The sequence below is a fragment of the Procambarus clarkii genome, chromosome 46 (assembly GCF_040958095.1).
Source record: "Procambarus clarkii isolate CNS0578487 chromosome 46, FALCON_Pclarkii_2.0, whole genome shotgun sequence".
Classification (NCBI taxonomy): domain Eukaryota; kingdom Metazoa; phylum Arthropoda; class Malacostraca; order Decapoda; family Cambaridae; genus Procambarus; species Procambarus clarkii.
The window spans coordinates 22,283,865-22,298,181 of record NC_091195.1 but is presented as its reverse complement, the minus strand read 5'-3'; the positions used below and the strand labels follow the sequence as shown (position 1 = coordinate 22,298,181).

Below are 14,317 nucleotides of genomic sequence, written 5' to 3'. Positions count from 1 at the left end.
ATGTGGTGGCTCTGTGATGTGGTGGCTCTGTGATGTGATAGCTCTGTGATGTGATGTGATGGCTCTGTAATGTGATGGCTTTGTAATGTGATGGCTCTGTGATGTGATGGCTCTGTGATGTGATGGCTCTGTGATGTGATGGCTCTGTGATGTGATGGCTCTGTGATGTGATGGCTCTGTGATGTGGTGGCTCTGTGATGTGATGGCTCTGTGATGTGATGGCTCTGTGATGTGGTGGCTCTGTGATGTGATAGCTATGTGATGTTATGGCTCTGTAATGTGATGGCTCTGTAATGTGATGGCTCTGCTCTGTGATGTGATGGCTCTGTAATGTGATGGCTTTGTGACGTGATGGTGGACTGTGATGTGATGGTTCTGTGATGTGATGGCTCTGTGACGTGATGGTGGACTGTGATGTGGTGGCTCTGTGATGTGATGGCTCTATAATGTAATGGCTCTGTAATGTGATGGCTCTGTAATGTGATGGCTCTGTGATGTGATGGTTCTGTGATGTGATGGCTCTGTGATAGCCCCAGCTCCTACTCCGGTGTCACTGTCGCAGGTGAGGGCGGAGCTGCAAGAGTGGGGTCTGCGGTTCTCCCAAACACTGTGTCAGGTGCGGGGACGAGTCCTGCCAGGAGAGGTCATCACCCAGGGCGGACGCACCTTCACCTACGACACCAAAGAGGCCGACTGGTACAAGAACGTCAAAGGTGAGCGCATTTAAGTACACACTAAGGGTGAGTGGCTACCTTGAGGTTCAAGTTCAAGTATGTTTATTGAGATAAGCAATAAATACATCTCAAAGGGATAGAGTAGCTTAGGCTATTTCTACCCCCCGAGCCTTGAGGTTACCTTGAGGTGTTTCCGGGGGTTTAGCGTCCCCGCGGCCCGGTCGTCGACCAGGCCTCCTCGGTGGCCACCACATCTTGCCCCATAATCCTGGAGTAGGTCAATAGGAACCTATATGGAGTACCTATTGACCCATATGGGGGTGCGACGCGCCTCTGATCGTCCCACAAACACAGCGGAGACTGTTGTGCTTGGCCTGGAGCTTAATATATATTTACTCACTCTTATTAATGGTCGGCACTAGTTTCTACGTGATTGGTCTTTGTATGATAGTATGATGATTGATTGAATTACTGGTGTCGATTTTACTGTACCTCAGAGTGCATGATAGAGCTGATGATTTTTTCTTTATTATAAAATTCCATATAAATACAAATAAAATGCAAGATACTAAAGCACCAGAACTCAGTCTCCGTGGTGTAGTGGTAAGGCACTCGCCTGGCGTTCCGCGAGCGCTATGTCATGGGTTCGTATCCTGGCCGGGGAGGATTTACTGGGCGCAATTCCTTAACTGTAGCCTCTGTTTAACGCAACAGTAAAATGTGTACTTGGATGTAACAACGATTCTTCGCGGCAGGGGATCGTATTCCAGGGACCATAGGATTAAGGACTTGCCCGAAACGCTACGCGTACTAGTGGCTCTACAAGAATGTAACAACTCTTGTATATATCTCAACAAAAAACTGTACCAAACACCACAGGATACAACACCAGCAACACTGTACCAAACACCACAGGATACAACACCAGCAACACTGTACCAAACACCACAGGATACAACACCAGCAACACTGTACCAAACACCACAGGATACAACACCAGCAACACTGTACCAAACACCACAGGATACAACACCAGCAACACTGTACCAAACACCACAGGATACAACACCAGCAACACTGTACCAAACACCACAGGATACAACACCAGCAACACTGTACCAAACACCACAGGATACAACACCAGCAACACTGTACCAAACACCACAGGATACAACACCAGCAACAGAGCACCATTCCAATACATAACATATACACCAAACAAAGACATAACAATATAACACCATGGAAATACCAGTACTCGAACCAGGGACCAGATTCACGAAAGTACTTAAGCAAGCACTTACGAACCTATACATCTTTTCTCAATTTTTAGCGGCTTTGTTTACAATTATTAAACAGTTAATGAGCACCGAAGCACCAGGAGGCTGTTTATAACAATAACAACAGTTGATTGGCAAGTTTTCATGCTTGTAAACTGTTTAATAAATGTAACTAAAGCCGTCAAAGATTGAGGAAAGATGTACACGTTCGTAAGTGCTTGCGTAAGTGCTTTCGTGAATCTGGGGCCAGGGCACAGTGCAAATGCGCGCATAAAAGGGGAACAGAACTACTCTAGTAAGACACTGTTAAGGCACTGCAAAGACAGAACCAGGCCCACACAACACGTAAATACATAATACACAAAAGAAAATAAACACACACACAAAGGCCCTCAACAAACAGAGGCCGGTACCACCACCTGACCTAGAAAATATATGGAAAATATACCAAAATAAGTCCCAACTAGGGACACGGACAAAAAAAACACAGAAAGCCATGGAAAAATGTAACGGAAAAAGAAAACACATATAACACACAATAAGCCACAACAAGGAAAAGTGTAAAAAGATAAAATAGAACTGACCGCGGTCAGAAGAGTGGCAAGCACAAGAACGGAATGAACACATTCCAAAATCAGAACTGTATCATCCACACTACGAAAGCACAGTTTAGTCGAATCAAGCAAGAAGGGGATCGATATTCCTTCGCCCCTCGCAACAGGACAAACTCACACGGAATATAGCAAGAAACCACACACAAGACATTCAAGGCAAGCAACAAACGGAGAAGAATACACACACACACACACGCTAGCTCAAGCGAAGTCATAGCTCCAAAAAACCAAGTCTGGGCGCCCTGACGGTGACGGATACTCTCGTTGAACCCTGAATAGCTTCGAAGAAGGGGAGTTCCCTAGGGAAGGATCGACAAGCCTGATCTTCAATACCAAACGCCAATCACGGCCATCGGCACCAGTCGGAACCCTCACAGCTCGACCCACCCAAACAGGAGGGCCCCCAGGCCAGTACCAGGGAGGGACCTATCTCACCACATTCCGACTCTGCTACAAACAGTCTCATCCACCACACCCCGCTAACCTTCACTTGTTCCACACAATCATGGGAACGCATCCAGGCAGCTTTTCTCCTCCGCCTCTGCTCTGGCACCAGCGGAGCCAGACCCAACGCTTCTTGAACTCGTCATGGGGGGACGCACAGCTTTCATTGGCAAGGCAGCCGGAGACGCCTCCAGAGACGAGAGGGACACCCTCACCTCTAGAGGCCCCACTGGCGGAACATGTTGACCAGATCTCCTTTCCAAAGCAGATGGTGGACGTCTCCTAGGGAGCTGCTCCACCACCACAACAGCCGGCACACTGTGTACCGCCACATTCAGCTGCACACACAGCCCCGCAGGCGTATCCTCAACCACACACACACAGCCCCGCAGGCGTATCCTCAACCACACACACACCAGCAGACCGGCGAGCCTTGGTAGCACAGGACGCTCCACCGGCTCTCCGCATGCATCTGGGAGCAGCCAACAGAGACTCTATTCACCCACACACTTAACACCTTCCCCAACACCCCACCGTCATTTCAAACAGGGCACCACGCACCGCCACGTACGTCAATTGCACACTCAAGTTGACCACCCATACAGTGCCAGCTCCATCAGGCGGAGGGAAAGAGCAACCCTCACACTGATCGTGGAACATCGGGAACACATCTTGTCATATAAATCTGACCACCACACGGCGGTCTTGAATTATCTGCACTCCCACCAAATTCGCCAACGTTACACTGAGCGCCTCCACTAACGCAATACCAACCGCTGTATGATCTACCGGCGTAGAAAACTCAAGTCCAGCTGAAGACGTCCGCTAAAGTTCAGACAAAGGCGACCCTATCATGGAACAACAGACCCCATCCAGGGTACCACACAGGGCACGGGACAGACTCAGACATCCACCGACTCCACGCCTCGGTCGTCAACTGAGGAGCAACACGTAAGCATGACCGCCCCCTCTGGTGGCCAGTTACCGAATCAATATACTCAACAAATTTCCCATTATTTGTATTCAATATGAGTTAGCCAGAGAATGTGCCTTTAAAGGAGACATTGAGTATAACCTTGGATTACCTATAAGCTGTCTGAGAGCAATAGTACACCAAGAACATCAACAGAACCCAACACATTAACTCTCAGCAAAATTAAATCATATATAATGTTTCTGCCAGATGATTGAAATTTAGACTAATATTTTATAAAGGCAATATTTCCATCTCCTCGCCCCTCACCCCTCCTCACGCCTCCTCACGCTTCCTCACCCCTCCTCACGCCTCCTCACGCCTCCTCACGCCTCACTGTCCTCACCAGATGTGCCGATGAATGTGTGTCAGAAGCTGACCAACTGGGTGCTGGTGTTCCCGGCCAAGCTTAAGCAGGAGGCTGACGACCTGCTCTCTGGGCTCCGTCGGGTAGGCCGCTCCCTCAATCTGGCGGTGGCCCAGCCAAAACTGTGAGTGTCTGGTGGTGGCCCAGCCATAACTGTGTCTGGTGGCGGCCCAGCCAAAACTGTGAGTGTCTGGTGGCGGCCCAGCCAAAACTGTGAGTGTCTGGTGGCGGCCCAGCCAAAACTGTGAGTGTCTGGTGGTGGCCCAGCCAAAACTGTGTCTGGTGGTGGCCCAGCCAAAACTGTGTCTGGTGGTGGCCCAGCCAAAACTGTGAGTGTCTGGTGGTGGCCCAGCCAAAACTGTGAGTGTCTGGTGGTGGCCCAGCCAAAACTGTGAGTGTCTGGTGGTGGCCCAGCCATAACTGTGTCTGGTGGTGGCCCAGCCAAAACTGTGAGTGTCTGGTGGTGGCCCAGCCATAACTGTGTCTGGTGGTGGCCCAGCCATAACTGTGTCTGGTGGTGGCCCAGCCAAAACTGTGAGTGTCTGGTGGTGGCCCAGCCATAACTGTGTCTGGTGGTGGCCCAGCCAAAACTGTGAGTGTCTGGTGGTGGCCCAGCCATAACTGTGAGTGTCTGGTGGTGGCCCAGCCAAAACTGTGTCTGGTGGCGGCCCAGCCAAAACTGTGAGTGTCTGGTGGTGGCCCAGCCAAAACTGTGAGTGTCTGGTGGTGGCCCAGCCAAAACTGTGAATGTCTGGTGGTGGCCCAGCCATAACTGTGAGTGTCTGGTGGTGGCCCAGCCAAAACTGTGTCTGGTGGTGGCCCAGCCATAACTGTGAGTGTCTGGTGGTGGCCCAGCCAAAACTGTGAGTGTCTGGTGGTGGCCCAGCCATAACTGTGAGTGTCTGGTGGTGGCCCAGCCAAAACTGTGTCTGGTGGTGGCCCAGCCAAAACTGTGTCTGGTGGCGGCCCAGCCAAAACTGTGTCTGGTGGTGGCCCAGCCAAAACTGTGAGTGTCTGGTGGTGGCCCAGCCAAAACTGTAAGTGTCTGGTGGTGGCCCAGCCAAAACTGTGAGTGTCTGGTGGTGGCCCAGCCAAAACTGTGAGTGTCTGGTGGTGGCCCAGCCAAAACTGTGAGTGTCTGGTGGTGGCCCAGCCAAAACTGTGAGTGTCTGGTGGTGGCCCAGCCAAAACTGTGAGTGTCTGGTGGTGGCCCAGCCAAAACTGTGAGTGTCTGGTGGTGGCCCAGCCATAACTGTGAGTGTCTGGTGGTGGCCCAGCCAAAACTGTGAGTGTCTGGTGGTGGCCCAGCCAAAACTGTGAGTGTCTGGTGGTGGCCCAGCCAAAACTGTGAGTGTCTGGTGGTGGCCCAGCCAAAACTGTGAGTGTCTGGTGGTGGCCCAGCCATAACTGTGTCTGGTGGTGGCCCAGCCAAAACTGTGAGTGTCTGGTGGTGGCCCAGCCAAAACTGTGAGTGTCTGGTAGTGACCCAGCCAAAACTGTGAGTGTCTGGTGGTGGCCCAGCCAAAACTGTGTCTGGTGGTGGCCCAGCCAAAACTGTGTCTGGTGGTGGCCCAGCCAAAACTGTGAGTGTCTGGTGGTGGCCCAGCCAAAACTGTGAGTGTCTGGTGGTGGCCCAGCCAAAACTGTGAGTGTCTGGTGGTGGCCCAGCCATAACTGTGTCTGGTGGTGGCCCAGCCAAAACTGTGAGTGTCTGGTGGTGGCCCAGCCATAACTGTGTCTGGTGGTGGCCCAGCCATAACTGTGTCTGGTGGTGGCCCAGCCAAAACTGTGTCTGGTGGTGGCCCAGCCAAAACTGTGTCTGGTGGTGGCCCAGCCAAAACTGTGAGTGTCTGGTGGTGGCCCAGCCAAAACTGTGAGTGTCTGGTGGTGGCCCAGCCAAAACTGTGAGTGTCTGGTGGTGGCCCAGCCATAACTGTGTCTGGTGGTGGCCCAGCCAAAACTGTGAGTGTCTGGTGGTGGCCCAGCCATAACTGTGTCTGGTGGTGGCCCAGCCATAACTGTGTCTGGTGGTGGCCCAGCCAAAACTGTGAGTGTCTGGTGGTGGCCCAGCCATAACTGTGTCTGGTGGTGGCCCAGCCAAAACTGTGAGTGTCTGGTGGTGGCCCAGCCATAACTGTGAGTGTCTGGTGGTGGCCCAGCCAAAACTGTGTCTGGTGGCGGCCCAGCCAAAACTGTGAGTGTCTGGTGGTGGCCCAGCCAAAACTGTGAGTGTCTGGTGGTGGCCCAGCCAAAACTGTGAATGTCTGGTGGTGGCCCAGCCATAACTGTGAGTGTCTGGTGGTGGCCCAGCCAAAACTGTGTCTGGTGGTGGCCCAGCCATAACTGTGAGTGTCTGGTGGTGGCCCAGCCAAAACTGTGAGTGTCTGGTGGTGGCCCAGCCATAACTGTGAGTGTCTGGTGGTGGCCCAGCCAAAACTGTGTCTGGTGGTGGCCCAGCCAAAACTGTGTCTGGTGGCGGCCCAGCCAAAACTGTGTCTGGTGGTGGCCCAGCCAAAACTGTGAGTGTCTGGTGGTGGCCCAGCCAAAACTGTAAGTGTCTGGTGGTGGCCCAGCCAAAACTGTGAGTGTCTGGTGGTGGCCCAGCCAAAACTGTGAGTGTCTGGTGGTGGCCCAGCCAAAACTGTGAGTGTCTGGTGGTGGCCCAGCCAAAACTGTGAGTGTCTGGTGGTGGCACAGCCAAAACTGTGAGTGTCTGGTGGTGGCCCAGCCAAAACTGTGAGTGTCTGGTGGTGGCCCAGCCATAACTGTGAGTGTCTGGTGGTGGCCCAGCCAAAACTGTGAGTGTCTGGTGGTGGCCCAGCCATAACTGTGAGTGTCTGGTGGTGGCCCAGCCAAAACTGTGTCTGGTGGTGGCCCAGCCAAAACTGTGTCTGGTGGCGGCCCAGCCAAAACTGTGTCTGGTGGTGGCCCAGCCAAAACTGTGAGTGTCTGGTGGTGGCCCAGCCAAAACTGTAAGTGTCTGGTGGTGGCCCAGCCAAAACTGTGAGTGTCTGGTGGTGGCCCAGCCAAAACTGTGAGTGTCTGGTGGTGGCCCAGCCAAAACTGTGAGTGTCTGGTAGTGGCCCAGCCAAAACTGTGAGTGTCTGGTGGTGGCCCAGCCAAAACTGTGAGTGTCTGGTGGTGGCCCAGCCAAAACTGTGAGTGTCTGGTGGTGGCCCAGCCAAAACTGTGAGTGTCTGGTGGTGGCCCAGCCAAAACTGTGAGTGTCTGGTGGTGGCCCAGCCAAAACTGTGAGTGTCTGGTGGTGGCCCAGCCAAAACTGTAAGTGTCTGGTGGTGGCCCAGCCAAAACTGTGAGTGTCTGGTGGTGGCCCAGCCAAAACTGTGAGTGTCTGGTGGTGGCCCAGCCAAAACTGTAAGTGTCTTGTGGTGGCCCAGCCAAAACTGTGAGTGTCTGGTGGTGGCCCAGCCAAAACTGTGAGTGTCTGGTGGTGGCCCAGCCATAACTGTGTCTGGTGGTGGCCCAGCCATAACTGTGTCTGGTGGTGGCCCAGCCAAAACTGTGAGTGTCTGGTGGTGGCCCAGCCATAACTGTGAGTGTCTGGTGGTGGCCCAGCCAAAACTGTGAGTGTCTGGTGGTGGCCCAGCCAAAACTGTGAGTGTCTGGTGGTGGCCCAGCCAAAACTGTGAGTGTCTGGTGGTGGCCCAGCCAAAACTGTGAGTGTCTGGTGGTGGCCCAGCCAAAACTGTGAGTGTCTGGTGGTGGCCCAGCCAAAACTGTGAGTGTCTGGTGGTGGCCCAGCCAAAACTGTGTCTGGTGGTGGCCCAGCCATAACTGTGTCTGGTGGTGGCCCAGCCAAAACTGTGAGTGTCTGGTGGTGGCCCAGCCAAAACTGTGAGTGTCTGGTGGTGGCCCAGCCATAACTGTGTCTGGTGGTGGCCCAGCCAAAACTGTGAGTGTCTGGTGGTGGCCCAGCCATAACTGTGTCTGGTGGTGGCCCAGCCAAAACTGTGAGTGTCTGGTGGTGGCCCAGCCATAACTGTGTCTGGTGGTGGCCCAGCCAAAACTGTGTCTGGTGGTGGCCCAGCCATAACTGTGTCTGGTGGTGGCCCAGCCAAAACTGTGAGTGTCTGGTGGTGGCCCAGCCAAAACTGCGAATGTCTGGTGGTGGCCCAGCCAAAATTGTTCAACGAGTCGACATGTTCAGAGAGATGATGTTTCTTAGTATGTTATATAGTTAGGCTCTGTGACTGTCCCCTATCCCCAGCCAGACACCTCCCCCCAGCCCTCCTAACCCCCCAACCCCACCAGCCCCCCCACACACCCCCAGCCCCCTCACCCCCCAACCCCCCCCAGCCCCCACACCTCCCCCAGCCCCAACACCCCCCCCCCCAAGCCCCCACACCTCCCTCAGCCCCCCCCCCAAGCCCCACACCTCCCTCAGCCCCCCCCCCCCAGCCCCTAAACAAGAGTGCACGTGTCCCGACAGGGAGTGCGTGTACCAGGACCTGGTCCAGGAGTACGTGCGAGCGGTGGGGCGGCACGAGGGCGTGCAGCTGGTGCTCTGCGTCCTCCCCAACTCCAAGCTGGACAGATACGCCGCCGTCAAGAAGCACGCCTCGGTGGCCATGGGCGTGCCCTCGCAGGTGAGGAGGGTATGTGGGAGGTGGAGGAGGGTATGTGGGAGGTGGAGGAGGGTATGTGGGTTGAGGGTGGGTATGTGGGGGTGAGGAAGGGTATGTAGGGGTGAGGGAGGGTATGTGGAGGTGAGGGAGGGGTATGTGGGGGGTTGAGGGAGGGTATGTAGGGGTGAGGGAGGGTATGTGGAGGTGAGGGAGGGGTATGTGGGGGTGAGGGAGGGTATGTAGGGGTGAGGGAGGGTATGTGGGGGTGAGGGAGGGTATGTAGGGGTGAGGGAGGGTATGTAGGGGTGAGGGAGGGTATGTAGGGGTGAGGGAGGGGTATGTGGGAGTGAGGGAGGGTATGTAGGGGTGAGGGAGGGTATGTAGGGGTGAGGGAGGGTATGTAGGGGTGAGGGAGGGTATGTGGGTTGAGGGTGGGTATGTGGGGGTGAGGGAGGGTATGTGGGGGTGAGGGAGGGTATGTGGGGGTAAGGGTGGGTATGTGGGGGTGAGGGAGGGTATGTGGAGGTGAGGGAGGGTATGTGGGGGTAAGGGTGGGTATGTGGGGGTGAGGGAGGGTATGTGAAGGTGAAGGAGGGTATGTGGAAGGTGGGAGGAGGGAATGTGGGGGGTGAGGGGTGGGTATGTGGGGGTGAGGGACGGATGTGTGGGGGTGAGGGAGGGTATGTAGGGATTAGGGACGGGTATGTGGGGGGTGAGGGAGGGATATATGGGAGTGAGGAAGGGTATATAGGGATGAGGGAGGGGTATGTAGGGGGTGAGGGAGGGTATGTGGGGTACACTCATCTCCACTCATCCTGGGGTATAACCAGCCTGATACTCCTGCACAGATGGTGTTAGGAAGGAGTCTGCAGAACAAGGGCAGGATGATGAGTATTATAACCAAGATCGCTATCCAGATCAACTGCAAGTTGGGAGGCGAGGCCTGGAACGTCCAGATCCCATTCCAGGTTAGCTTTATCCTGTCTTGGGGCAGCTTTATCCTGTCTTGGGGCAGCTTTATCCTGTCTTGGGGCAGCTTTATCCTGTCTTGGGGCAGCTTTATCCTGTCTTGGAGTAGCTTTATCCTGTCTTGGGGCAGCTTTATCCTGTCTTGGGGCAGCTTTATCCTGTCTTGGGGCAGCTTTATCCTGTCTTGGGGCAGCTTTATCCTGTCTTGGGGCAGCTTTATCCTGTCTTGGGGCAGCTTTATCCTGTCTTGGGGCAGCTTTATCCTGTCTTGGAGTAGCTTTATCCTGTCTTGGGGCAGCTTTATCCTGTCTTGGGGCAGCTTTATCCTGTCTTAGGGCAGCTTTATCCTGTCTTGGGGCAGCTTTATCCTGTCTTGGAGTAGCTTTATCCTGTCTTGGGGCAGCTTTATCCTGTCTTGGGGTAGCTTTATCCTGTCTTGGGGCAGCTTTATCCTGTCTTGGGGCAGCTTTATCCTGTCTTGGGGCAGCTTTATCCTGTCTTGGGGCAGCTTTATCCTGTCTTGGGGCAGCTTTATCCTGTCTTGGGGCAGCTTTATCCTGTCTTGGGGCAGCTTTATCCTGTCTTGGGGCAGCTTTATCCTGTCTTGGGGCAGCTTTATCCTGTCTTGGGGCAGCTTTATCCTGTCTTGGGGTAGCTTTATCCTGTCTTGGGGCAGCTTTATCCTGTCTTGGGGCAGCTTTATCCTGTCTTGGGGCACCTTTATCCTGTCTTGGGGCAGCTTTATCCTGTCTTGGGGCAGCTTTATCCTGTCTTGGGGCAGCTTTATCCTGTCTTGGGTAGCTTTATCCTGTCTTGGGGCAGCTTTATCCTGTCTTGGGGTAGCTTTATCCTGTCTTGGGGCAGCTTTATCCTGTCTTGGGGCAGCTTTATCCTGTCTTGGGGCAGATTTATCCTGTCTTGGGGTAGCTTTATCCTGTCTTGGGGCAGCTTTATCCTGTCTTGGGGCAGCTTTATCCTGTCTTGGGGCAGCTTTATCCTGTTTTGGGTAGCTTTATCCTGTCTTGGGGCAGCTTTATCCTGTCTTGGGGTAGCTTTATCCTGTCTTGGGGCAGCTTTATCCTGTCTTTAGGTAGCTTTATCCTGTTTTGGGTAGCTTTATCCTGTCTTGGGGTAGCTTTATCCTGTTTTGGGTAGCTTTATCCTGTTTTGGGTAGCTTTATCCTGTCTTGGGGCAGCTTTATCCTGTCTTGGGGTAGCTTTATCCTGTCTTGGGGCAGCTTTATCCTGTCTTGGGGCAGCTTTATCCTGTCTTGGGGCAGCTTTATCCTGTTTTGGGTAGCTTTATCCTGTCTTGGGGCACTTTATCCTGTCTTGGGGCAGCTTTATCCTGTCTTGGGGCAGCTTTATCCTGTCTTGGGGCAGCTTTATCCTGTCTTGGGGTAGCTTTATCCTGTCTTGGGGCAGCTTTATCCTGTTTTGGGTAGCTTTATCCTGTCTTCGGGTAGCTTTATCCTGTCTTGGGGCAGCTTTATCCTGTTTTGGGGTAGCTTTATCCTGTCTTGGGGTAGCTCTATCCTGTCTTGGGGTAGCTTTATCCTGTCTTGGGGCAGCTTAATCCTGTCTTGGGGCAGCTTTATCCTGTCTTGGGGCAGCTTTATCCTGTTTTGGGTAGCTTTATCCTGTCTTGGGGCAGCTTTATCCTGTCTTGGGGCAGCTTTATCCTGTCTTGGGTAGCTTTATCCTGCCTTGGGGCAGCTTTATCCTGTCTTGGGGTAGCTTTATCCTGTCTTGGGGCAGCTTTATCCTGTCTTGGGGCAGCTTTATCCTGTCTTGGGGCAGCTTTATCCTGTCTTGGGGCAGCTTTATCCTGTCTTGGGGCAGCTTTATCCTGTCTTGGGGCAGCTTTATCCTGTCTTGGGGCAGCTTTATCCTGTTTTGGGTAGCTTTATCCTGTCTTGGGGCAGCTTTATCCTGTCTTGGGGTAGCTTTATCCTGTCTTGGGGCAGCTTTATCCTGTCTTGGGGTAGCTTTATCCTGTTTTGGGTAGCTTTATCCTGTCTTGGGGTAGCTTTATCCTGTTTTGGGTAGCTTTATCCTGTTTTGGGTAGCTTTATCCTGTCTTGGGGCAGCTTTATCCTGTCTTGGGGTAGCTTTATCCTGTCTTGGGGCAGCTTTATCCTGTCTTGGGGCAGCTTTATCCTGTCTTGGGGCAGCTTTATCCTGTTTTGGGTAGCTTTATCCTGTCTTGGGGCACTTTATCCTGTCTTGGGGCAGCTTTATCCTGTCTTGGGGCAGCTTTATCCTGTCTTGGGGCAGCTTTATCCTGTCTTGGGGTAGCTTTATCCTGTCTTGGGGCAGCTTTATCCTTTTTTGGGTAGCTTTATCCTGTCTTCGGGTAGCTTTATCCTGTCTTGGGGCAGCTTTATCCTGTTTTGGGGTAGCTTTATCCTGTCTTGGGGTAGCTTTATCCTGTCTTGGGGTAGCTTTATCCTGTCTTGGGGCAGCTTTATCCTGTCTTGGGGCAGCTTTATCCTGTCTTGGGGCAGCTTTATCCTGTTTTGGGTAGCTTTATCCTGTCTTGGGGCAGCTTTATCCTGTCTTGGGGCAGCTTTATCCTGTCTTGGGGAAGCTTTATCCTGTCTTGGGGCAGCTTTATCCTGTCTTGGGGTAGCTTTATCCTGTCTTGGGGTAGCTTAATCCTGTTTTGGGTAGCTTTATCCTGTCTTGGGGCAGCTTTATCCTGTCTTGGGGTAGCTTTATCCTGTTTTGGGTAGCTTTATCCTGTCTTGGGGTAGCTTTATCCTGTCTTGGGGCAGCTTTATCCTGTCTTGGGGCAGCTTTATCCTGTCTTGGGGCAGCTTTATCCTGTTTTGGGTAGCTTTATCCTGTCTTGGGGCAGCTTTATCCTGTCTTGGGGCAGCTTTATCCTGTCTTGGGGCAGCTTTATCCTGTCTTGGGGCAGCTTTATCCTGTCTTGGGGTAGCTTTATCCTGTCTTGAGGCAGCTTTATCCTGTTTTGGGTAGCTTTATCCTGTCTTGGGGTAGCTTTATCCTGTCTTGGGGCAGCTTTATCCTGTTTTGGGGTAGCTTTATCCTGTCTTGGGGTAGCTTTATCCTGTCTTGGGGCAGCTTTATCCTGTCTTGGGGCAGCTTTATCCTGTCTTGGGGCAGCTTTATCCTGTCTTGGGGCAGCTTTATCCTGTCTTGGGGCAGCTTTATCCTGTCCTGGGGTAGCTTTATCCTGTTTTGGGGCAGCTTTATCCTGTCTTGGGGCAGCTTTATCCTGTCTTGGGGTAGCTTTATCCTGTCTTGGGGCAGCTTTATCCTGTCTTGGGGTAGCTTTATCCTGTCTTGGGGTAGCTTTATCCTGTCTTGGGGCAGCTTTATCCTGTCTTGGGGCAGCTTTATCCTGTCTTGGGGCAGCTTTATCCTGTCTTGGGGCAGCTTTATCCTGTCTTGGGGCAGCTTTATCCTGTCCTGGGGTAGCTTTATCCTGTTTTGGGGCAGCTTTATCCTGTCTTGGGGCAGCTTTATCCTGTCTTGGGGTAGCTTTATCCTGTCTTGGGGTAGCTTTATCCTGTCTTGGGGCAGCTTTATCCTGTCTTGGGGCAGCTTTATCCTGTCTTGGGGCAGCTTTATCCTGTCTTGGGGCAGCTTTATCCTGTCTTGGGGCAGCTTTATCCTGTCCTGGGGTAGCTTTATCCTGTTTTGGGGCAGCTTTATCCTGTCTTGGGGCAGCTTTATCCTGTCTTGGGGCAGCTTTATCCTGTCTTGGGGCAGCTTTATCCTGTCCTGGGGTAGCTTTATCCTGTCCTGGGGTAGCTTTATCCTGTTTTGGGGCAGCTTTATCCTGTTTTGGGGCAGCTTTATCCTGTTTTGGGGCAGCTTTATCCCGTCTTTTGGCAGCTTTATCCTGTCTTGGGGCAGCTTTATCCTGTCTTGGGGCAGCTTATGTGTGAATCTTCTTGTGTGACTCTTCCTGTTTGACTCTTCTTGTGTGACTCTCCTTGGGTTACTTCCTGTGTGACTCTCCTTGTGTGACTCTTCCTGTGTGACTCTTCCTGTGTGACTCTTCCTGTGTGACTCTCCTTGTGTAACTCTTCTTGTGTGACTCTCCTTGTGTGACTCTTCCTGTGTGACTCTTCCTGTGTGACTCTCCTTGTGTAACTCTCCTTGTGTGACTCTTCTTGTGTGACTCTTCTTGTGTGACTCTTCTTGTGTGTCTCTTCTTGTGTGACTCTTCCTGTTTGACTCTTCTTGTGTGACTCTTCTTGTGTGACTCTCCTTGTGTGACTCTTCCTGTTTGACTCTTCTTGTGTGACTCTTCTTTGTGACTCTCCTTGTGTGACTCTCCTTGTGTGACTCTCCTTGTGTGACTCTCCTTGTGTGACTCTCCTTGTGTGACTCTCCTTGTGTGACTCTTCTTGTGTGACTCTCCTTGTGTGACTC

General features: G+C 52.9%; 1 protein-coding gene across 1 annotated transcript in view; it reads left to right on the top strand.

The window, feature by feature from the left end:
- LOC123770451 (piwi-like protein Siwi) overlaps nt 1–14,317 on the top strand; it is a 54,993-nt gene that overhangs the window by 21,817 nt on the left and 18,859 nt on the right. Inside the window, exons 10-13 of the mRNA XM_069301839.1 lie at nt 563–713; nt 4,335–4,476; nt 8,803–8,959; nt 9,787–9,906. Coding sequence (XP_069157940.1) covers nt 563–713; nt 4,335–4,476; nt 8,803–8,959; nt 9,787–9,906 — 570 coding nt within the window. The remainder of the gene's footprint in view (nt 1–562; nt 714–4,334; nt 4,477–8,802; nt 8,960–9,786; nt 9,907–14,317) is intronic.